Source organism: Opisthorchis viverrini (assembly GCF_000715545.1).
Source record: "Opisthorchis viverrini unplaced genomic scaffold opera_v5_56, whole genome shotgun sequence".
Taxonomy (NCBI): domain Eukaryota; kingdom Metazoa; phylum Platyhelminthes; class Trematoda; order Opisthorchiida; family Opisthorchiidae; genus Opisthorchis; species Opisthorchis viverrini.
In genome coordinates this window covers 1,593,981-1,616,901 of record NW_008751713.1, presented here as the reverse complement: position 1 = coordinate 1,616,901, position 22,921 = coordinate 1,593,981, and the positions used below count along the sequence as shown (strand labels likewise).

The 22,921-nt window shown below is 45.7% G+C and overlaps 1 protein-coding gene across 1 annotated transcript in view; it reads left to right on the top strand.

Moving 5' to 3' along the window:
• Positions 1 to 7,825: 7,825 nt before the first annotated feature.
• T265_03819 (hypothetical protein) overlaps positions 7,826 to 22,921 on the top strand; it is a gene marked incomplete at both ends in the record, with an annotated part of 27,577 nt that continues 12,481 nt past the window's right edge. The window contains 8 exons of the mRNA XM_009168390.1: positions 7,826 to 7,912; positions 7,948 to 8,136; positions 8,176 to 8,265; positions 8,301 to 8,479; positions 8,959 to 9,269; positions 15,474 to 15,760; positions 18,159 to 18,268; positions 20,643 to 20,748. Of these exons, the coding sequence (XP_009166654.1) occupies positions 7,826 to 7,912; positions 7,948 to 8,136; positions 8,176 to 8,265; positions 8,301 to 8,479; positions 8,959 to 9,269; positions 15,474 to 15,760; positions 18,159 to 18,268; positions 20,643 to 20,748 (1,359 nt within the window). The remainder of the gene's footprint in view (positions 7,913 to 7,947; positions 8,137 to 8,175; positions 8,266 to 8,300; positions 8,480 to 8,958; positions 9,270 to 15,473; positions 15,761 to 18,158; positions 18,269 to 20,642; positions 20,749 to 22,921) is intronic.

Sequence of the window (22,921 nt, the reverse complement as noted above, 5' to 3'; positions counted from 1 at the left end):
GTTCGAGTGTGTGTCTCTACTAAGGCGTCGTACTCGTTTTCCAGATAACCTGCCCTGTTTAAGGTTATTGCCTGTCTGGCCTATTCGTGCCTTTCCGAGAGAAAGAGACCCGACCCAAAGCTGTCACCTTGTGGTGGTCGGCCTTCTGTGCTTCGGGCTATACTGGCTAAAACTCTATTCCTAAAGGTTCAACCATGTCAGGAAGGCCAACGGGGAGCAGTCCGACGAAGAACAGCAAGTCCCTGTACTGCGAGTAACCGTATTACGAGGCGTCTGGAGGTAAAGCCGCACTGTCCTCTGCAATAGGAGTGTGAAGGTCGTAAGGCGTTTCCCCCAGGTGAACAGTATACCCATATTTCTGGAAGCATTAATGCTGCATTCTTTCAAAGAAGGACGGGATAGAATAAGCTGCCCCCAAAAGCCGCACACTCTGATCACCCAACAGTTGACCGTGACCGCCGGCGCATTGTTGAGTATGGTCGAAATACTTTAAAAATTAGAGTCTGGTGCTGCTCAAAGCGAACCTGCTGTGCTCAGCTGCACTGGGAGTGAGACAGTAACGCCTTACTCCCTACACCCCCCGGTAGGGCCCGGCCCCCTGCAGCCATTTGGGTTAGACTACCCAGTCATTGGCTTCGGCAATGGTACCCCAAGAAAACTCTAACTTCTGTCTCGCGGTACAAACTGTTGAATCGGAGGCTAGGGTTACGGTCCCCGAAAAAAACCCTACATTTTCCCACTGCCTTGTGGGTCAGACTTTTGAGTCAAAGGCTCATGGTGGGGTACCTCAACCAAACGCCCTTTTCCGGTCTGAGCAACCGGGGAGTATCATTTGCCTTTTCAGCTCTTCGCTTATCGGCCTTGCCCATCGTTGCCTCCCAACCCATCGTACAATGCAATGCAATCAACACATCTGCCAATCCCCTGGTCACTGTTCCATGTCTCAATCATCGTCCAGAAAAATAACCCAAAACGACGATATCCGCATTCTATGTCAAATTGGGCAACGGACATCCCTTGCTGAAACCTTGCTTTCCCCCTATCGCATACAAGACTCCACTTCGGTCGTGCTCATCAAGCCGCTTAGGACGAGCCCAGATGTTCCACATTTCACGCTTCAGGCATGCGGTGATCCTGACGCAATGACTCATCGTATCTATAGTGTGGGAGTTGCACTCATCCTCAAGGCGGAAAGCGCCTTACTGGACTGGATCCCAGTAAACAGTCACCTTTGCGCTGTGCGGTTGTCTGGTTTAATTAAGATTAACGCAGGTCCACGCGTAAACGGCGTTTGTTTGTCGTATCAGCATGTGCTCCAACAGATAGCAGTTCTGGGACTGAGAAGGACGAGTCCCATCAAGATCTGTCACGACTGCTTTGGTTGGCAAGAAGGACGGATATAGTAATCTTGGCGGGTGATGTGAATGCTCAGTTTGGACGACTAAGTCCGGAAGAAGCACTTGGTCGACTTAGAGTCGGTGCTGAGCGTACAGATGATGCAGAGCGGCCCCCTCAGTTGTATACAGATCATCTTCTGTTCCTGGCTGGTACGAACTTCCCATACCAACACACACACAAACCGAGTTACTTGGAGGCCACCTACCACAATTGGACCATATGGCTATCGGTTACCGATGGAGAGCCTCAGTTAAGGATTGTCGTTCCTCCTGGGGTATACAACTTGACCCCGATCACGCCATCGTGCAGACATTTCGCTTTCCGCCAGCTTTACGCGTGCCTAAAGAGGGCAGCTCCGTTCATCGAATTCGACAAGTTTCAGTGGCTGAAGAGTATCGAGCTAATCTGTAGAAAGCTACTGAAAAAGCACGGTCATTTGGTCTACGCAGATTGCTTGGGGGATGAATGAAAGCGAGTTAAAGAAGCGATGCTGTCTTTCAGAACTGTTTGCCCTATCCAGCTGACTCAGCTGAATGAACACTGGATATCTTCGAGATCAGCAGCTCTTATTGCTGTCAGAAAGGCCATACCACCAACTAGCGACTATGATGGCGCACGCAGATCCCTCAAACACCGGATAATCAGGAGCTTGAAGAACGACAGAGGATGCTGGTGGATTTCGAAGACCCAGGAGATGAAGAAGGCATTCGCTGCAGGCAACAGCCGCGTCCTTTTTCAACTGATCCGATCAACGGGTCAAAAGAGGGCAGATTTCAGTCAGATTATGCGAAAAAGACGGGATAGCAGTTCACTCCACCAGTCGCCGTCTTGAGCGGTGGGCTGAGCGCTTCCATGAACAGTTCGCGTGGTCTCCTTCAACACAGCCGCTGGAAGAACCAAGTGGGCTCGAATGGAACATTGATACTAACCCACCATCAGCAAGCGAAATCCGGCGTGAGATATCAATTCTAAAACGCTACAAGGCACCTGGTCCGAACGGTCTGCACCTCGCGCTCTTCGAAGAGGGTGGCAAGGATCTGGTGAACAGGCTGACAACCATACTGCAGATTTGGAACGAAAACAGAATACCAGTTGAACGGAGCTCCTCAACCGTCATCCGTTTAAAAAAAACGGAGGAGGAACGTCATGTAAAAACCACCGTTGTATCAGCCTGGTGTTCGTCGCATCTAAGGTATTCTCTGGCATTATTTTGCACAGGTTGACGGATTATCGGGAGAGACAGATTCGTGAGAATCAAGCTGGATTTAACCGTGGTCGAGGATGCATCGACCATATCTTTACCTTGAGACAAATCCTTGAGCAGCACCAGACGTCCCACGTTGTTCGTTTTCTTGATCTGAAAGCTGGTTTTGATTCTGTCGACTGTTTGCAACTTTGGTGGTGTCTGGCGATCAAAGGTGTTCCAAATTTCTCTCACTTATAAAGGCACTGTGTGCGAACTCCTGGGAGCGCGTACGAGTATACGGGAAGCTTTCGCCTGAGTTTACCGTGTCCAGTGGTGTAAGACAAGGCTGTTCTCCTTCCCTTTCCTCTTTAACTTTTTTATTGATATGCTGCTTGAAACTTCTCTGCCTGCCTCCTAAACCTCGGGAGTCGAAATGCTCCCGGAACATTCCCTCACAAACAATGAGCATGGAGACGGTATTGCTCTCCTTGGTTCAGATCCTTCAAAAATGCAGACGATTTTAAACAACCCAAATAATTTTGGTTTAGCATGCGTTTCACACCTGCGAAGTGTGAAGTGCTGCTACAAGACTGGGTGGGATCAGACTCACACCTTATGCTTGCAGGTGGAACGATCGACGTGGTAGACAAATTTCTGTGCCTGGGCAGCTGTATACGTTCCGGTGGACTGGCTCATTAGTTTGGACTGGACTCATTAGTTTGACCCACTTGACTTTCCTGGCCCGAAGGTGTAGAGAGTAAGGCATGACTGTTTTAATCCGGCTGCACACAGCAAGGTACCTTCTGCATAGTGTGCCGTAGGTCACGGCCAACGTGTGGTGCAACGTGTTTTGGAGACATTGGACGTCATCTTGTCTTCGAAAGCCGTTGTCCCAGAACGACAGCTCTTTTAGGCTGATGCCGGCGAATCCTTAGAGGGGGAACCAGGAAACAACGGTTCGTTTACTCAATGAGGGCTTCAGTCGAAGAATATATCCAGAATCAAAAGCTGTGATGGTTTGAGCATGTATTGCGCATGTTATTTGATCGTTTCGTCATCATCAGAGACAGCAGCATCAGTGTTGACTCTGATGCTTCACCACCGTGCAACCATAAAGTTCATCAAGTTATATTTAGAGCCTTAGAGTGAAAATAGAGAGAAAGTAGGCGAGGCAGGAAACCTGGTGATGGCCCCTCGCATGCATTCTGTGGTGCCTACACCTCTAATCGCTCAATCAGACAATCTGTAAAGAAACTGGCAGCACGAATGTCACAGGTATCGATCAGCCGCCATTTCTTGCAATGTCCTCAGCCAAGCACAGGAGGGATCACGAGGACCCCATCCTGGAAGGCGTGCAACATCAACAACCAAACTCTTGTAATCTTTCACACCCTTCTGGCAAGTCATACGTTGTCGTCCTCGCGGTTTGTGCCATTCTAAGGGAGACACGAAGTACAACACTCGTCTCGGTAGACCTTGTTTTGGTATGCGTAGCACATAACTAAGCAGTTGATGGTACTGGATGTTTTCCTCGGTTGAAGTACCTGCTACACAACCAACTACCCGTTTTCTACTCACATCGTTACTAATCTGCTGACGCCATCCAAAACCAGAAACGCTTCTGAGGCATCGGTGGTCAAGGTGCCTCACATCATCTCTCCGCAGGGGTCACGTCTCGCAGCCATACAACAACGCAGCCCTAGTACACGCGACCCTTATGACCTCGTGATATACCTTTTTGTCGCCACATGTGATGCAAATTCATCGCCATCATTGTCAGCTGTAATAACCGTGTACTTGTCGTACAGTGATTGTAGCTGCCAGTTTCGTTCACCGATGATTTGGGGAGGTGAGGTAGGTAGCTGCGCATTGGAAGCGGGAGCAGTGCGTAAATGCCACACTGTAGGTGGACGGTCAAGTGGGGGGAGTCGGAAAGTAGCTATGCATTGAAGGCAGTAGCTTGGATTCATGAGCGCCATTGAGGGCACAAATTAGCAGACATGATTCAAACTTTAGAGATTTTCACAATGACTTCATCAGACATTCCCGTCAGAGCTGATGCGGCCACCAAGGTATGTAAAGCTATCCACAACCTCCAGTGATTCTGCTCGAATTTTTAAGGGTGTTAATACGGCTGCGCATCAACCTACTGCGCAGCGGAACAATCATGTGAAACAGACCCGTACGATTATGCCCCCACGTCTGAATCAAGTCCGATTTCATCATGTGCCGGAGAAAGGTCAAATAGGGACACAGAAAGTTCACACCCACTCCTTGGCCGTACACAAGCGCACAGACGGCCATCTATGATCAACCGAGAACCAGTGTGGGTGTGTGGGAGACACACTGGTTGGTTGACAGCGTATCGACTATCAAATACGGTGACAAGTGAATCATATATATAGAAGTTTGTAATTGCGTTAATACACAGTTCCTTCAGGTCGTCTTCTTGTCTTGTGACTATACAACAGTAGCGTCAGGGCAGGTGAAGAGATACAACAGGTGTGTCCGGAGGTTGTACGTTCTGAAGAATGACTTTGCACTCTGAAGTTACTAGGCGCACGTTGAATGGTGGTATGACGGCCGTCAACAAATTCAGCTGGGCTTGTGCTACACCCTTGTCTTCATTGGGGGTGATGTCTTCTACGTACTCCAGATCGACAAGGTCCTCACCAGTAATAATTTGAACACCTGGGTTTTGAAGACCTCCCATCGTTCGCCTCAGTATTTCATCAGTGACGAAGTTGAACAGGAGTGGAGAAAGTGGACATCCTTACGGGAAGCTTTTGGACAGCTCAGTATACACTCTCACACACCCAGAGGTAAGTGAATATAGGGATCGGATTATGTTCGAAGCTTCTGGGGCGTACTCCGTTCAGCAAGCGTAGTTAACGGTACCGGCTGATCGACAGAATCAAACGCACCCTTGATGTCAATGAACACCAATATTTTGGGTCTTTTGTACATATGGCGTTACTCTGACGCCTGACGGAGCGTGAAGTGTGGTCTACTAGTTATAAATCCCGATTAATTTTCACGAGTCATGGTTTTGCATGCCACTGTAGGACGACGAAGGATTAGTGAGCCCAGAAACATTGTTACAGCACGAGCCAAACTAACACCTCTGTGGTTACTGCATTCACTGAGTACCCCTCTTTAAAATGGACACCTGTACGTTCTGAAGAATGACTTTGCACTCTGAAGTTACTAGGCGCACGTTGAATGGTGGTATGACGGCCGTCAACAAATTCAGCTGGGCTTGTGCTACACCCTTGTCTTCATTGGGGGTGATGTCTTCTACGTACTCCAGATCGACAAGGTCCTCACCAGTAATAATTTGAACACCTGGGTTTTGAAGACCTCCCATCGTTCGCCTCAGTATTTCATCAGTGACGAAGTTGAACAGGAGTGGAGAAAGTGGACATCCTTACGGGAAGCTTTTGGACAGCTCAGTATACACTCTCACACACCCAGAGGTAAGTGAATATAGGGATCGGATTATGTTCGAAGCTTCTGGGGCGTACTCCGTTCAGCAAGCGTAGTTAACGGTACCGGCTGATCGACAGAATCAAACGCACCCTTGATGTCAATGAACACCAATATTTTGGGTCTTTTGTACATATGGCGTTACTCTGACGCCTGACGGAGCGTGAAGTGTGGTCTACTAGTTATAAATCCCGATTAATTTTCACGAGTCATGGTTTTGCATGCCACTGTAGGACGACGAAGGATTAGTGAGCCCAGAAACATTGTTACAGCACGAGCCAAACTAACACCTCTGTGGTTACTGCATTCACTGAGTACCCCTCTTTAAAATGGACACCAATATCGATTTACCCCAGCTGTCTCCAACAGTCGATTTTTTTTTATCCAGATAGACCTGAGTATGCTAGACAAGCACTGACTGAGGAATCCACCGCCATTCTTGAACAGAGCAGGTGAAGAGTCGTCAGGACCAGAAGCACGATGACGCTTGGTCGTTTGCCGAAAAGCGTGCTTTTTTCTGTGCCGAAATCAGAGTGGAGTAAACGGAGACGTGGCCAACTTTTGACTGGGCAGGGGTTATGAAGGCGACCATGAGAAGTCTGGATACTGTCGGTGCGACTCACCTTCCAGGATAGGACTTGGGTGATCTCCTCCGTGCATGGTTGAAGACTCTAAAGGATACGATGGCTGTTCAACATCAGTGGCATCCGTGTCGTCGCTTTCTCCTCAGAGTGTCTGGGGGTGTAGCCACCTCGGAATGATTGTGGTACGCTAGCAATAAGTCCCTTCTCCATCCACTTTTATTGTTTCACAGTAAATATGGCTTCACTGTAGTGAATCATCAATGTTTAAAATTTACGTGGCTTCGGTGATGATGGTAATGATACTTTATTTCATCATCAGTTGTAACAACCGCCGATGGGCTAATTGAAGTTCAAAGGGATATTTCCACTCGTCGATCCATGCCAATTGTCCGAGCCGTTCACAGACGAATTAGGCACAACTCGCTGCTTGTGCGACAGGACTAGTTTGGTGGTAAGCGAGCAGCTTGGCGACATAGAACCGATAGTTGCGGAGTTAGGAACCATCCGCATTGCCCAAAGGCTTTGAAGTCAGCCCCAGCGGTCACTGCATGTGGTCTTGCGCCTCCACCCTGCTCTCATTCATCTGGGTTCATCGCCCATCGGCCGCAAGATGAACATTGTGCACCCAGCCAAGGCGACACATTTGAGGGATGAGACAGCGCATTCAGACCTGACAGTTCCTGTTCAGCACCACTGTCTAGCTGGTCATAATGTAGGGCGAGCAGGAGGCATGATACCAGACGTTGAGCCCTAGTGAGTTGTTACCAGTCAAGTGTAAACCGGGCGCCAGATGGATCATCAAGGTGACCTAGCGTCGATTTGCTGCACAGAAATCAGCCAGTTTACCTGTGACCAGACACAGGCCCACTCTGATCCACTACGTCCTTTCGGGACACTATTACACTACAGTACACAGCAAACCGGAATGAAATAATTTCAAGATACCATTTCAAGTTGCACATTTGGTTCGCTTAATGCTTACAAACCTTTCCGTTTCAGGTTGTGCGACTCGTTTCTACCGAACCGTCCACAATTGTCGGATATCAATAAGAAATCGATTTCCGATCGTGCAAACTTTAAAAATGGCCAAATCGGAGGTCTCGCAATCTTGTTCTCACTTCTTCGATTATAGGTTGCATGTGTAGAAACACTTGAGCGAGAGTTTGAAGATATGTTATCTGAACCTCAATTCCTTAAAGTCAAACAGCTATACGACCGAAAAGATGCTCTACTTTACAGAATTAATCACTTGGAATCAGTGAGTCATTCATTTCATTATTAACGTGGGTCCAGACCACTAAAGCCCTCCAAGCTGAAATGTCCAACCACTCCATAAGTTTTCAAACAGCAGTCGAGGCGTTTTTTGACTTTGCTGTGAAAACTGCATTTCCTGATCACAAAGGTCATAAAGTGCAGGTGACCGTTCCGAATAACGACCGTTTCGGTGATCTGCAGTGCAACAGTGCACTCAGACTTTCAAAGGTAAGCACAGGCTTCAGATAAGTGGTTTAATTGGACTAGGAGTTTGGCTCTTCTGATGCAACGGCGAACCCTTCTCTTATTGCAAAATCAATTATTGATGCCCTCCCACAGAATGACTTGATAGAAAAGGTGAGATACATTGCTGGAGTCACATTTTCCTATAGATGGAAGTTGCCGGGCCAGGATTTATCAATATCCGGATCTCCAAAGCTTTTGTGCTGAGTGAATTGAAGAAAATACTGACGAATGGTGTTCAGCCGCCACGATTAACTGCCCATTATTCAGTTATAATCGATATGTCCTCGCCCAACATTGCAAAAGAAATGCATGTTGGTCATTTGAGGTAAGCTCATTACTAATCGTTTTGATTGTGCGGTGGATTTAACTGACTGTTTGCTCATTGCGATGCGCAACTATTGTGTAACGTCGGCAGCTTCAACCCCAGTCTGTATTTTAATCGTGGTTGCTATTTTCCCTGTGTATGGATGTCTGTCCTCCGCTAAAATCCTAACGCGAAACAATTTGTTCCACCGTATTCATACACTTGAATACTTTGGACGTAATGTTTTGTGTGCCTATAGCGAATCCTTTTTTCTCAAATTGTCTATCAGAGTATGGCTAGCCCTACTGTTTTCCATGAGTGTTACTTTGTCTAGGACTTCGTAGACGCACGTTGCAATCCCATAAGTTTGCTGTCCTACAGTGGTTTCTTTCTCTTCTACTTACCTACAGACTGTTTTCTTCGGTAAATGGTAGAGTGCTTCTACTCGAAACAGATTCTGCTGCATTCTACTTCGGGTTCCCTCTCTTTTCGTATTACAGATCAACTATTATCGGAGACGGGATCGCACGTCTGTTGACGTTTCTGGGACACAAAGTTCTGAAACTAAACCATATCGGTGACTGGGGGACGCAATTCGGAATGTTAATCGCACACTTGCAGGAGACATTTCCTGACGTGCGGACTGTGCCGCCCATCGGAGACCTGCAAGCTTTTTACAAACTAGCCAAGGCTAAATTCGACGAGGATGAGGACTTTAAAGCGCGCGCTTACAAGGCAGTTGTGCAGCTACAGTGCCACGACCCAAATCACATACGCATGTGGCAACAGATATGTGAGATATCCCGCCGTGGTACGTTGCTTTCCACCAGCTATTTTGTGATGACAGCTTCTTCACACCGAACTTACAGGTTTTTATTTCTTCTTACACTCAAAGTTTTGATTAGAAGATTAGAAAACAAATATGAACATGTTCACTGGCGTGTCGTACCAAACGGGTAACTTATTTCCTGTTACGGTCTGTTTCCCCCTCTCGAATGGGTGCTTACCTGCTTAAAGAACTGCTTCGTCTAGACACCGAAACCTGTACCGTTCAATCGATAGAAAAAGTTATAAGAATCCTTAAAACGGACCGGTAAAGTTTGGTTATTTCGAGCTTGCTGTAATACAGCAAGGCCTACTTCTTGCTCGAAATCAAAGTGTGTAAACATTACTTTGCACAACGCTTGATGTCTCTCTGGCAATTTTGCAACAGGAAGTTCTGACACCCAAGCCCGATTAGTTAGTCTGTTGTCAAACAGTGTCAAACAGTGAGAGACAGGTGCGGTCAAATAAATCGCTGCAAAACCCTAAGATTTAGGGAGGCCAAACAGTAGCTAGTTTGCTTTCCGGCTTGCGGGAACTTGGACACATCAGGTTACTCGACGGACGCACTTTTGTACAGCCATTAATTCAGCTGCACTGAAAACACCTAATGATAGGGATATATGAATCTTCTGAAGGCAAATGGCACTCAGCTCAGTAAAGGTTCAAGGCACCAAGAGTTCGTCGAAAAGGGTGAAGCCATTATAACGGTGGGCTTATTGATCCATTAAAAATGGTGGCTGATGATTTCTGGAAACATACACCATGGTCACAACTAAATTGAAGGAAAAATCCTATCGGAATCTCCTGTCCGAACTAAGGCAACTAAACATATGTAATGGACTTCTGTTGAACTTCGAATTTCCTCTTTCGACAAACTGCTACCTATTGCATTGCTAACCACATGGAGTTAGTGTTGCTATGATTTATCACTGGAAGGTGCAATTTCTCTAGAATACATATTGAGGAGGATCACTTGCGACGACACAGCATTGCTAAACGGGCTAGTGGTATCTCAGAGCCCGTGTAAGCTGGTGTCGACGAATCTGCAACAAGATCATCATCATCGACAGCATGACATCAGTATTCAACATCGATGCTTCGCTGCTGATTTACTTGGAAGCTCTAATGTGAAAAAAGCAATAAAGGTGGATGAGGAAGGGACTTAATGCTAACTTACTACAACCATTCCAAGGTGCCAGACACTAATTCAGGCGATCTGGATAGAAACTGACAACAAAAACGCCACTGTCATCGGTTGGCCGGCGTATCTTTCAGCGTCTCCAACCAGGCACAGTGAGGATCACGCGGTCCCCATCCTGGAAGGCGAGTAGCACCGACAGCACCCAAGCGTTTCGTGATCTCCTTCATACTTCTCTGCCAAGTCACGGGTTGACAAATCCTTGTTTACGCCACTCTGGGTTGGGCATGGAAAACAGAGCTCTCTTCGGCATACACAACACGTGTCCCAAACAAAGCAGCTTTTAGTGCTGGGCAAATTCTTCAATGGAAGTACCCGTTGCATCAGACCAAGCTGGTTAGTGGATTGTCTCTTGGTCCTCCAGGTCGGGGGGCTTGTTCCTTAAAAAATCACACCAGTCTGTCGTTGACTGAACGCTGGTAAATCACGAATAGGTGTTACTATGTTACTTCAAAGTTTCAAAACAACGTAAACATAAAGATCTGAATTTTCGGAGCCCCGAGCAGCCGGTCCAACTTAAGTCAGACGAATAAGCAAATCGACTAGATGTGAAAGATTCCGATACCGCGCGAACAGACTCAAATGCTTCTACTGGTTTGCGCAACCAACCTTTATCCCCGTGGTCGTAACGAAGAAATTTCTTGATCAGAAAGAACCGATCTTTTGGGGTCATTGCGGAGCATTTATGCTCCAAAATCGTTACCCACAGCATTACGTCTTTTAAGGCCAACTTACGTATTGTAGTCCGGTGAATACACTCACTCACAATGTCAATGGCAATGTGCCGCCCCTCATATCGTAAAATAATGCCATCGATGAGCGGCGTGAATGCATTCAACATAGTGCGTATTCCGTTGGCACATTTTTAAACCCAGGACAAAGTCAACAAATCTCCACAGATGTCGGATTGATCGTTGTGTTTGGGTTTCCTTCACTGAAGCATCCCCATCCACAATGAAGGTTGTGTACTGCATTCTAGATTTGTTCAACCTCTGATGAAACGTTTATACGTGTTTGTCCGCTGAAACCTTAGACTCATCCAATTAACCACTCCGGTTGCTGGACGTCACCATAGCAACTGTATGCGCCTGCAACTGCCTTAAGGTCAGACACATTTGTCACATCCGACCTGATAAACCTGCTGTCAATAATTCATCGTAGTAGGCCACTCGGTCAAGTAGGTGATTCTCCGTCAATACTCTGCAGTTTCTCACATGTTTGGTCGTGCAAGTCGCATTTGCGATGAAGGGGCGGCGACAACTGATCGTTGAGAAACCAGGTAGCCCGATCGAGGTAAAATTTAGGGCACCCGTTCAAGGCCAAATTTTGTACAGTCATAGAAATACACGTACTCATTTCCGGCACGAATTTAACTGACGCCTTGTGAATTCTGGAATCTGCTCAGAGGTTCTAATGTTAACAGTCAACTACCTCGTCAAGCCAGCTCGGTGTGTTTACCAGTTTATTTTCTCTTATGAAGGAGGCAGATAAACGAAAATGGGATGCAAGCGGGCGTCCACCCATTCTAAAGTAATCCAGGGATGGGCACGAACACGTAACTCATCGACTACAGGCAGGACATCGGACCGATATTCATTGACGACATGAAGACGTTAAAGCGCTTTTAGTGTTTGACTGTCGATGTCTTTTTAGGATTTCTCTAGTCTAGTGGTAACATCGAATCAGTAATGCTGAAGTACGTCCGGTGGATTTGAAGGAATAACTCGCTCATGATAGATTGACTGATCACACTTCACAGGTTTCGCTGGATTGGTCAAGTGCTCTGCGTGCCAATCAGCCGGATTCCTCAGAGAACCCTCTTCGCACAACCACATGAAGGGTGCAAACGAGCCGGAGATAGTTGGGCAATGACTTGGCAGCGAAGTATGAGAACCATTATCAAGAGACTTACTGTGTTGGTCATTGTCCTCTCCCTCGATGAACATCCCGCCCTCAGGACTCATTGATGGTTATACGTTGACTGACATAGCCCAGTCGCGCGCTCAGTGGTTCTCATGCATCCGGTCTATTGCTTTCAGTGCATGGCTTTCTCTCCCGGTCTCATCAATGAAAAGTCCAGCGTCACTCGTGGATTCAATCATCAGCTACTACCTTCGATATGTAGCTATCCATCCCTCTCTCCTCGGGTCGCCAGCGAATGAAACTGTTGCAGCTAATGCCACTGTACAACAAGTGCGAGGTTTTACAGCGGAAGATGACGATAATAATAATATAATGATAATAATAACAAGCATCGGGCCGATTCTGGGACGGTATCTACTCTCACATATCAAGGTGGCCCCAGGGTTACCACGAAGAACTTGGATAAGAATAATGTCCACGACTGAAGCTGTGGGGACCCACATCCATAGACTGACTTTGTGCATTCAGAAGGCGTTTGTGCAAGCTGTGCACCCTGCTCTGGAAGTGAAGCGAATAGCGCGTACGAAGCACTACCCGTTTGCCATCGAGCCTCACTTCAAATTACCTTTGAGGAGGTGAAAATCATTTGTGCGTGTAAAAATCACTTTAAAAGTCACTTCATATTGCTACTTTCATTTTCTGGTTTCCTTTAATTGGTTTACCGCTGGTTCCGTGTGTAATGGTCAATATCGGAAAGATCCCCACGCTCGTTTTCTTTCGTATCAGACTTCATCCTTTTTATTTAGTAATCAGATTACCGCTGTTTTTTGCACAGACCTTGGCGATAGGGATAGAAAAGATGACGAATTCGCATTGTTAGAAACGTCAACATTAATGGTAGATACACTATATCCGGCTCATCCGAACATATTGGTCAGCTCGTTTGGCCACCATCGTTCCATTTGTTCATTTTTGCTGATAGGTTTCCACTACCTGCTTCCTTCAACACGCTAAACACATTTTCCCGAACAAAATAAGATACTTTCTAGTATTATTTGTAGCTATCTCTTTTGTGGGGCGTTTGATTACCTAGTTAATTTGTCCTGCGGTCGTTGGGTTTGTCTCTGCTACGCACTTTCGTTTTATTCCACAATTTATTCTAATGGTCCTAGTCAGGTGTCGCGTTCGATTTTTGTTTCGTAATATCCGTAAAAGGCACATGATCTGGTGGTTTGAATGAAAATTGAATAAACCTTGTAAGGTACTGTTCTACCAAGAATATTGATAAACCTGGATCACCTGATTTTTAATGTTTCTGTAGGATTTCAGGTCGCATGACTTTTTATGAAAGTCTACTTTAAGCCACACTTAATGGGCCTAGAGTGACCCCTTCGTCTGACTGAAGGAGTTCACGGTGGCTTTCCTTGTCAGTCCTCATTTAGTATGCAACCCCTTCACCAAGAGAGGCTATACCCTGGGGGAAGCTGCCCACCACAATATTTCGCGGTCTCCTTTTAGGGAGTACTACACATATCATCTTACTGCTGTTTATTGCTTGTGGCTTGTGATTTTTAATGACTACGAGTTCTTTTGAGGTATTCCCTGCAGAATCCGGGTATTTATTTATTTGTTTTTATGTGGGTTTATTATAACAGACTTTCAGTTAAGCAAGCCCATGCTCTTCCAAGGGATTTTCCCGATAACCCTCGGTCTTATTTCAGCAGGTCGGCACCAGCTTACAAGGGATTGGAGATATGTATGTGTGAAGCAGAAAAGATGCTGACGGGGAGGTCGGTATTTCGAGTTCATCCCTCTGTTTCTCGGGTGTTTCTGTCCCTGCTTGGGTAACATGTCATCATATCAGCCCTAATGGCTCCTTCGTGTTGTTTGGTATCAGGAAAAGTCTGAGAGTGAGTCTGGAACTAGATCCCGCAACCCATCGTATAGACACGCAAGGAATTTGTGGGTCAATCTGTTTGCGACAACAGCTTGGTTTTACGGGTGAGGAGTGGTTTTCAAGGGTGGAATTTTTCAGCGTCATGCCTCACAAACTTTTCATTCAGTTTGTGTTAAAGTGCCACGACAAACGGTCAAATGTTTTACCAGTGAGCCTTCAAATTATTATTCAGTTTTTACCCAGTGTTAGGTGCAGTAGCTTTTGGAGCTAGTAGGCTTGCAGCATGCTTCAAATAATTTCTCTTTGGGCGTGAAGCCTGGATTAGAAGGGATATAAACTTGTGTTCTTTGTCGATTTCTGCTCAGACAAAGATACCTCAGCCCAGTCTTCAGAAGAATAGTGGCTGGTTTACCAACCAATCATGTGGTTGGCTGAAGCAGTCCATTTGCGATGGCTTGTGTTTTCTTGTGGACCTTGTCATTATGAACACTGTGACGCCCGCCAGATTCGCTTCCAAACAACCCGCTAAGGTTCATAGTTAGTACTAGTTTAGCCTGCTAGGATTGGATTTCCATCAGACTAACTGAGACGAAATGGGGACGCAGTGAATAGGCGTATGGATCTCAGAGGACCACACTGAAGGAGCTTGCATCGCTTCTGTATGTGTTTAAGTGAGCTTTGATCTCCCGTCGATTCCGAGTGTTGTACGTACTTCTGAACATGAAACCGTAAATGGTAGCTCCTTTATCACCTAATTATGTCAGGTCTAACCTTGGTGTCTTAGAACCCACAAGACGGTCCACGTGTTGTGTCCGAAGCCCCATAAACCTCGATTTCCCTTGCATGAAACCCGTCCAAATTTTGCGGAGGCGAACTTCGGTAATCACCATTGTTTCATGTACGGTGTGCCAGCAATTGACTAATATGGGGCTTGTCCTGCCAAATTGATTGGAAATGAAACCAGTCGAACCAAGTGGTTGGGTTTAACGATTTTCGGTCTGTGGTGCTGGTTTAGGGGTTGGAGAAGAGTATTAGATGGCTGGAATAGTGTCCCTGCAACTTCGCCATTATGCGTTCTAACGTAATCTGGCGCAACTGTCAAAGCTCTTTTCTCTTGAAAATCAACATATTTCATTTGTCGCACGTGGGAAGTGCTTTTCCACGTCTCTGTTCATACGACAGTCTTTAGATTTCTAGTCAACTGAACTGAATTATTTTTTCTGCTTTCGTAGAATTTCAAAAGGTCTACGATAGGTTGGACATTAGGGATCTTGTTGAACGAGGCGAGTCGTTTTATCAATCCCGAATGCATGATATGGTGCGAGATCTGGAGACTCTGAATATGTTGCAGTTAGACGAGGGTAGAAAAATACTCTGGGCTCCTAACTGTGACGTTCCACTGACGATTGTCAAGTCTGATGGTGGATTTACGTATGACACATCTGATCTTACTGCCTTGTTGCATCGGATACACGAGGAGAAGGCCGACTGGGTAATCTACGTGGTCGACGCTGGTCAGGTGAGCGTTTTTATTTGGACAAATTTCACTACATTTATTGATTTGTTGTTGGGAACTTGTGTTTTTTCACGAATAAGACCGAACCAGCAGGGCACCGAATTTGTGACACTATTTGGTAACCTATTAAAAGCATAGCACATTGTTTCCGCGAGTGATCGTAACTGGTTACTGATATTCATGGATGAACAGCTGACTTCTGAGACTCAGATCTGCGGTTTTGAACTATTTTTATCAAAAAAGCTTTGGTTGGTGCCAGAGCTCAGTAGTGGGATATCCTGCGATTAATCAGATACACTCGGATCTGTTAACTCGCATTTAAGGATAACGCGGTAAAGGCACTCGGTTTCAATTTATCAGCTATAAACCATATGTCATGGATGCACTGGTTCTAGCTGCTAAAGTTTCGATCACCGAAAATTGTGACAGTGTGGGGGATACAGTCAAGCATTGGTTGCAATGGCATGTTCAGTTAATTCGAGAACTGGGTGGCTACGCGTCGAAGGAGACAGTTTTGATGCACCAGTGCCACTGACTGCGTGATTGGACCATTTCTGCTAGTAACCTTGAACTTCAACATGAAAGAGCTCATTGGTGCCTGGTAGAATGTCCAGTTTAGCCTCAAACGACCATTAGTATCTCCGAAGAACCTGCTGCTTTTCCTGCTAAAACACTTACGTTTACTATTTTTTCCTTCCCTATCCGACTTACTGATGTAAACTATCAAAGATCAGTTTTTGACGACATTCCTCTCGAAAAGGTTGCAAGCTATCTGGTAACTGCATGGAGACGGCAATGCGTCCGTTTCCTCTGAAATGAACTATCTTGGATATCTTGGATGCAAAATACAGCGAAACCTAAGCTCAGTTAGTAAGAAAGTCTTCTTCCAGACAAGCCATCCCCCAAGACGGTTTCCATGAGTGGGGATAACTGAACTGAAAGCTCGACTTTCTTGAAATTTCAAACCAAAGCTAGAACATTACTGACGGATGCTCGACTTCCCCTGTCTAGGCTTGGGCAACCTGGCAGTATCCCTGCTTCGGCATGCAGCTAGCACGGAAAGGGTGCTACAGCTCAACCGATTTCTAGGGACTTTCGTAGTCCGAGATTGCATAGAGTTAGGCCAGCCCGACCTCCGCATGCACACGATAGGGGCTTTGAGAACTGCACTGGACTATTTTTTGAATTGTTCTTGCCGTATTTGGGTATCGGCGGTCTAGGTCAACCTCTGAGTGACTGGAGTGTTCGCTTTTTATGGTAGACCATTTGGACTCCGTTCCTCCTCGAAGAAAGGTGGCATCGTAGCTTCCATAAATGGGGCAACACCAGGACGAAAAAGTGCATTCTCTACCGCATGTTGACTCGAATTACGTCACTTATTATGAGGGACCCGCTACTCTTTGTTCGGCCACTCCCCTTTGACCTTCCTGGCATGGGTGTGCCTTGAATAACGAAGTTGCAATCAGTGTTGCCCACGAGGTCATTGCAACGCCCAGGCTCGAACGCCAGATCAAGGTGGTAGTCCGTGGTTACGATTGACCTTTTGATGGGTTGGCTGCGCTGCTCTACTTCACACATTATTTTGTGGTATATGACTGCAAACCCCGGCTCCAGAACCTTGGTGTTTTAGCAGCTTTGTTGCGAATAAGCGGGTGCGAAATTATAAGGGTCATCGTATTATTTATGGCGCATCTTTTCACGCTGAATCGAGGCTTCCCGGTCAATAAAAAATTCCAAAAAAAATAGTTCAGTTGTAGCACCCTTTTGGTGCCTAGCTGCCATGCCACACGGAGACACAAGGGCTGGGATACGGCCAGGTTGCCCAAGCCTAGACGAAGGAAGTCGAGATGCAGAGGTCGGGTTCGAAGCACGGACCTTCCGGTCAGTAAATTCGCACTCTAACCACTTAGGCGATCTCGCCCCTTTCCGGTCAATACTCAATGATAGGTTGGCATCGCCCCTAGTTTATGTCTTAGCACTCGATTATCCTCAGTCGTCGCTGGCTGCTTGAAGTTCAATCGATAAGTGGCCTTTCTGGCCCGGAGGCTCGGCTTTCCTGAGGGAATTTTGTTGTGGTTAGGGGTTTCCAGTGAGCTCCGGACATTCTGGTGTTGGTTTGCGGACAGATTCATATGTGTGTCATGGTGACTGAAATTTCTATTCAGTAAAAAGTGGGATTGTGTTCACCTTAATACGACTACCATATCGACTCATTAAACCACCATTTTCGCCCTGTTTGCAGAGGTGTGCTGTCTTACAGCTCACACAACCACGAAGCCTACCGACTAACTCTCCATCTCATTTGTCCACATCTTTTGCTTGCATTCTTCAGCCACTATGTTGGTCCAGAACCCTGGTTTCGCTAACTAGTACTCTTATCCACTTTGTTTTCCTTTGGAAGGCCCTTCACTTCAATACTTTGTGGTCTGCTGCCGAAGCGGTTGGATTCTATAAACGCAGCGTTCATCGGGTGGAACATGTTTCTTTCGGTGTTGTCCTTGGTGAAGACAAGTGAGTGGATCTGTTTGTCGGGAATTAGTTGGTGTTTTTTTCCTTTTGGTGGAATTGTAACTCAAGTTGTGAATCACATCTTGTTATGATAAAAACGCTGTTGATGCAGACACATTCTCATGCCAATTCTTGGCATGACTTTTATCCCAGATCCATTGATTCACGTGACTACTATCCTCCATCGCACCGTTTCTGACACGAATACCTTGTATGGTGAGATTTTCATGTGCACTCGGTTGTGATAAGATAAGCTTTCTGGATGATTTTGGCACCAAGTACGTTGAGATGATGTCTCTCGCCGCATGTGACTGCGGTGTATTTTTTGTGGGTCTTCAAATATGCTTATAGATTTGTAACAGATGCCCATTTAGCACGTTTCCTCTTCTATTGCTTTAGTCCTGTCTCGATATTCCTTTTCGCACTTTTCTGAGAAGTTTCTTTAGGTTAGTAGAAACGTTGCCACTTTAGTTGTTTGGGAGGAATGGGCTTTCGAGTTGAAGCTATTAGTCTGTGAAGTTCCGTGCGAATTTATGAAAAATATTTATTACCTTATTTCCCGCTGAGTCTGTGACTCCACCGAGAGAATGCCGTGAGACTTCTAGTTTGTTTGTTCCCTGAAACATCGTGTTCAGTATTAGAGTTAAGGAGACCTTAAGATAGACTGCTTTACTTAACCCTGATGGAGACATGTTTATTTTACTTCGTTGCATACCTTAGCCCAAGTGGTCCACAAGCAATCCTGTTTATGGAGCTACGTTTCCGGCTATGGCCAAAGAAATCTAGTTTAATATATACGAATCACAGTCTTTAGAATACACACGTAGAACTTCCCACAGGCACATCAACATCACTCAAGATAATCTAAAGTGGCGATTCAGAAGGCATCAACAATGTACCCTTTATCTTGATCACGATGCCGCCATCCATTATGTATGCTGTCGAAGGTTGCTACCGTACTCTTCTTTGACCTACTGTTTGCCTTTCGTTTGTATTCGACCATAGTGAAATCCAATCAAATCGTTCAGCCGTTTGGAATCTCTGGTGACATTCATTTCGCGGGCGGTTTTTCTATTCTTTTGAAAATCATCACAGAAACAAGCAACTAGCTGATACATGGGTTCCAAAAGTTTCGAGGTTATGCAAACGGATCCATAGCCCACAGTGTTCCAACAACTGCAATAAAGTCACTGCACGTACAACGCAGCAAGGGCGAGATGGCCCCAAGTGGTTAGAGCGCGAATTTACTGACCGGAAGGTCCTTGGTTCGAATCCGACCTCCGCCACTCGACTTCCCCTGTCTAGGCTCGGGCGACCTGGCAGTATCCCAGCCCTCGTGTTTCCTTCGGGTAGCATGGCAGCTAGGTACCAAAAGGGTGCTACAGCTGAACGCTTTTTTTTACAACGCAGCAACCTATATTGGGATGTGGACCTGAATCCGGTTGTATGCAGCGGTAGTTAAGCTATGGCTCAGACATTGCTCTGTGGGTTGCCATAGATATTGGAGGTCAGTGAGCAGTTGATCTGATAAGGTACAGCTAGATACACCACCTTCTCATTTAAGGGTTGGGACAGGCGTTCAAGTGTGACCAAGAACATCAGTTTCTGAATAGTTTTGACGGCTAATGAATCGGACTACAAGGGAATGGATCAGCCTTTACATGGTAGCAGGAATTTCTTGTTTTTTGTGCATGATCGACGAATGGAAATTGCAATTCACTCCTTGGTGAAATAACGAACTGTTCCTGTTAAGGCAGAGTAGGAAACGGATAGATAAGTCATTTTTATCATTTGTCTTCATCCTCATGGATAGCAGTTCATACTATATGCGATTTTTCAGCTCGCCATAGCTCAGTGGTTGAGGCACTAAATTACTGACTGAAGGGTCCGTGGTTCGCACCTAACCCCCTAATATTGGCTGTTCCTGTCCGGGCTTGAGCAATTCGTGCCTACTTCGGATGGCATGGCAGCTATGCACCGAAATGGTGTTACAGGTGAATGATTATTATATTTAGTAATCACCGATGTTCAGTTATCAAAGCAATATCTCTTCAATCAAGGTTCTTTTGGAAGGGATGCTCGGCTGTGTTGGCTCTGGGTTTGTCATAAATTTTTCATTTAGCCTGAATTTAATCACCTGTTTGTGAGCCATAATTGTGCGTTTGAGAATGATTATATATTTAGTAATCACCGATGTTCAGTTATCAAAGCAATATCTCTTCAATCAAGGTTCTTTTGGAAGGGATGCTCGGCTGTGTTGGCTCTGGGTTTGTCATAAATTTTTCATTTAGCCTGAATTTAATCACCTGTTTGTGAGCCATAATTGTGCGTTTGATCGGCCTACCTTCAGTTTTTTCGATTTTTTTCGTTTTTGCAGGAAAAAGTTCAAAACTCGTTCCGGTGAAACGGTTCGCTTGGTCGATCTGCTAGATGAAGGTTTGGAACGTTCAAAAAAGAGGCTAATAGAGAAAGGCAGAGATAAGGTTAGCTGTTCTTACCATCCATATTCATCCTACTAACTTTCAGCCTCTAGCTATGCATTTCGATCGTTTCGAGGAGAGTTTTAATCTTTAGATGGAAGGTTCCAGCTGCCCATTTAAAACTGTAACTCATTATAGTTCAAAAGTCCGGTTATTCTCGCAGTACTTTGTAGCCCACGTGCAACTTGACCAAGCCCTATTACCCTTGAGGTTAATATGTGCTACAGACAAATATGATTTTAACAATAACTTGCTAGCAAATTCTTAGGAACTCTCATTACGCATTTCAAACTGTTTCAAGTCGGATACCGACCGGTGGTGCAAATGTACATCATTTATTTCGACTACACCAACTCACCTCCTTCAACTAACTAGGATCATGAGAACGCAGTATGATCCGTTTGTGAATAGGAAATTACATCACAGTTTTGGTTCAATGCAATTAAAGATGTACCCAATGTCGGACATATCTACGCTTCACGGGTTAAGCTGTTCAGGAATGGTACTGTGAGAATGCCGTTACCTCGCAGAAACAGCCTAGAGGTGGTCAGTCTGTGACCCTAACGCGGGTTAAAGACGACTTTTTCTTTGGATACAGATCCTGGAGGTAGACAAACCGCTGGTTAATGACACTGACGGCATGCAACAGATCATCTCATTCCATTTTGACTGAGCCGTGTTTTATTTACATCGATTTGACGGTCATCGTACTCACAATCCCGCGCACTTGGAACGCGGCTTCAGTCGCAGCGTAAGGATGTATTCAAAACATGTTTCTTAGGAAAACTGGACGGATTGATTAATACAGTACTGGTCGGGTCGTTGCACATAGGCGCAAACTTCTGGAACAAATGCAATTTCCTACTACAACATCTCTTTATGTTATTTCGTCAACAGTTAAGATCGTACACGTACCCTAGCTTTTGCCCCGTAAACAATACAGAAATAGCGGATTTATGATGCTCTGAGCAGGTCAGCCTTAGGTCATTGTACCATGCAGTTAGAAAGCTGTGGTTTATTTCGTGCTGACCAACCTGTCAGCTTTTGCAACAGACCACGCGGCGTCATGACATGTGTGAAAGCCGATTGATATTGTTTCATGCATATCCGATAAAAGCATTCCACGACGTATATTAGTTGCTTAACTTTGGAATACAGACACACCATGCCTGATGCTCCAGTCACAGAAATATCTGATTTGGTTGACTTGTTTTCCACCGGCATTTTGATTTTGTGCACTTGCCGCTGACTTAAATAGGCCCTCTCATCCTTCTTACCTGACATACTTGGCTTAATCCACATTCCTCACACAACTATAGGCCAATCTAAACTGTGTTTGTAAACAGCACCATTGACTTGACTGCTTGAAAGCGCGCCGCACTTGCTTTCTACGATCACTAGTTTGCGACTATCCCCGAAATTATACCCCACCACAGGATTAATGTGCGCAGAAATTTACACAAGTGCGTTGTCAGCTCACGACTATCAGTTTTTGTTTCGATCTGTGTTGCCTGTTGAGAATATCCACGTCAACATTGCTAAGTTCACTTATGTAGTACTTAAGCTAGTACGGAAGAAAACAGGGCACGCTTACAAAAGAGAAAGTTCCGCAGAGGTCAGAAAACTTACGTGGACAATCGAACTGAATAAAAACGCCCCAACAAGATTTACATCAATACGGCACTCGCCAACAAGCGCGTCCGTAAAATACGACTGACTCTGAAGCAGCTATACGGCGGAGGGTCAAAATTTTACCCTTAACCTCGGCAAAAGGAAACGTGAATTTTGAACCTATCCCACCTACCCACCAATGAGTGTACTGCCACGGATCGCTTGGCATCAGAAGTGAATAGGAACATGGGGCTAGTGAATTCAGACAGCCCGTAGCCCCGATCGTGTATTGACGTTGCTGCTCAAGGAGTATTCTGACATGCTTTCACTTGGTAAAATTCCTGACTGTTGGTGAGTGGCTAACACCGATACCAAAGAAAGACACCACAGAGTTTGACTTAGTTGTTTCTACCTTCGCTCTGAAATTGCTTGAACGAGTGCTCTCGAACTGGATGCAAGTTACTCTGTCGGATCAAGACTTGAGTAAATTTACATATCGTCACTGTCACGAAGAGACTGGACCATACTGTGGTGTGACGTTTTGCGCACCTCAGCGATCCATTGA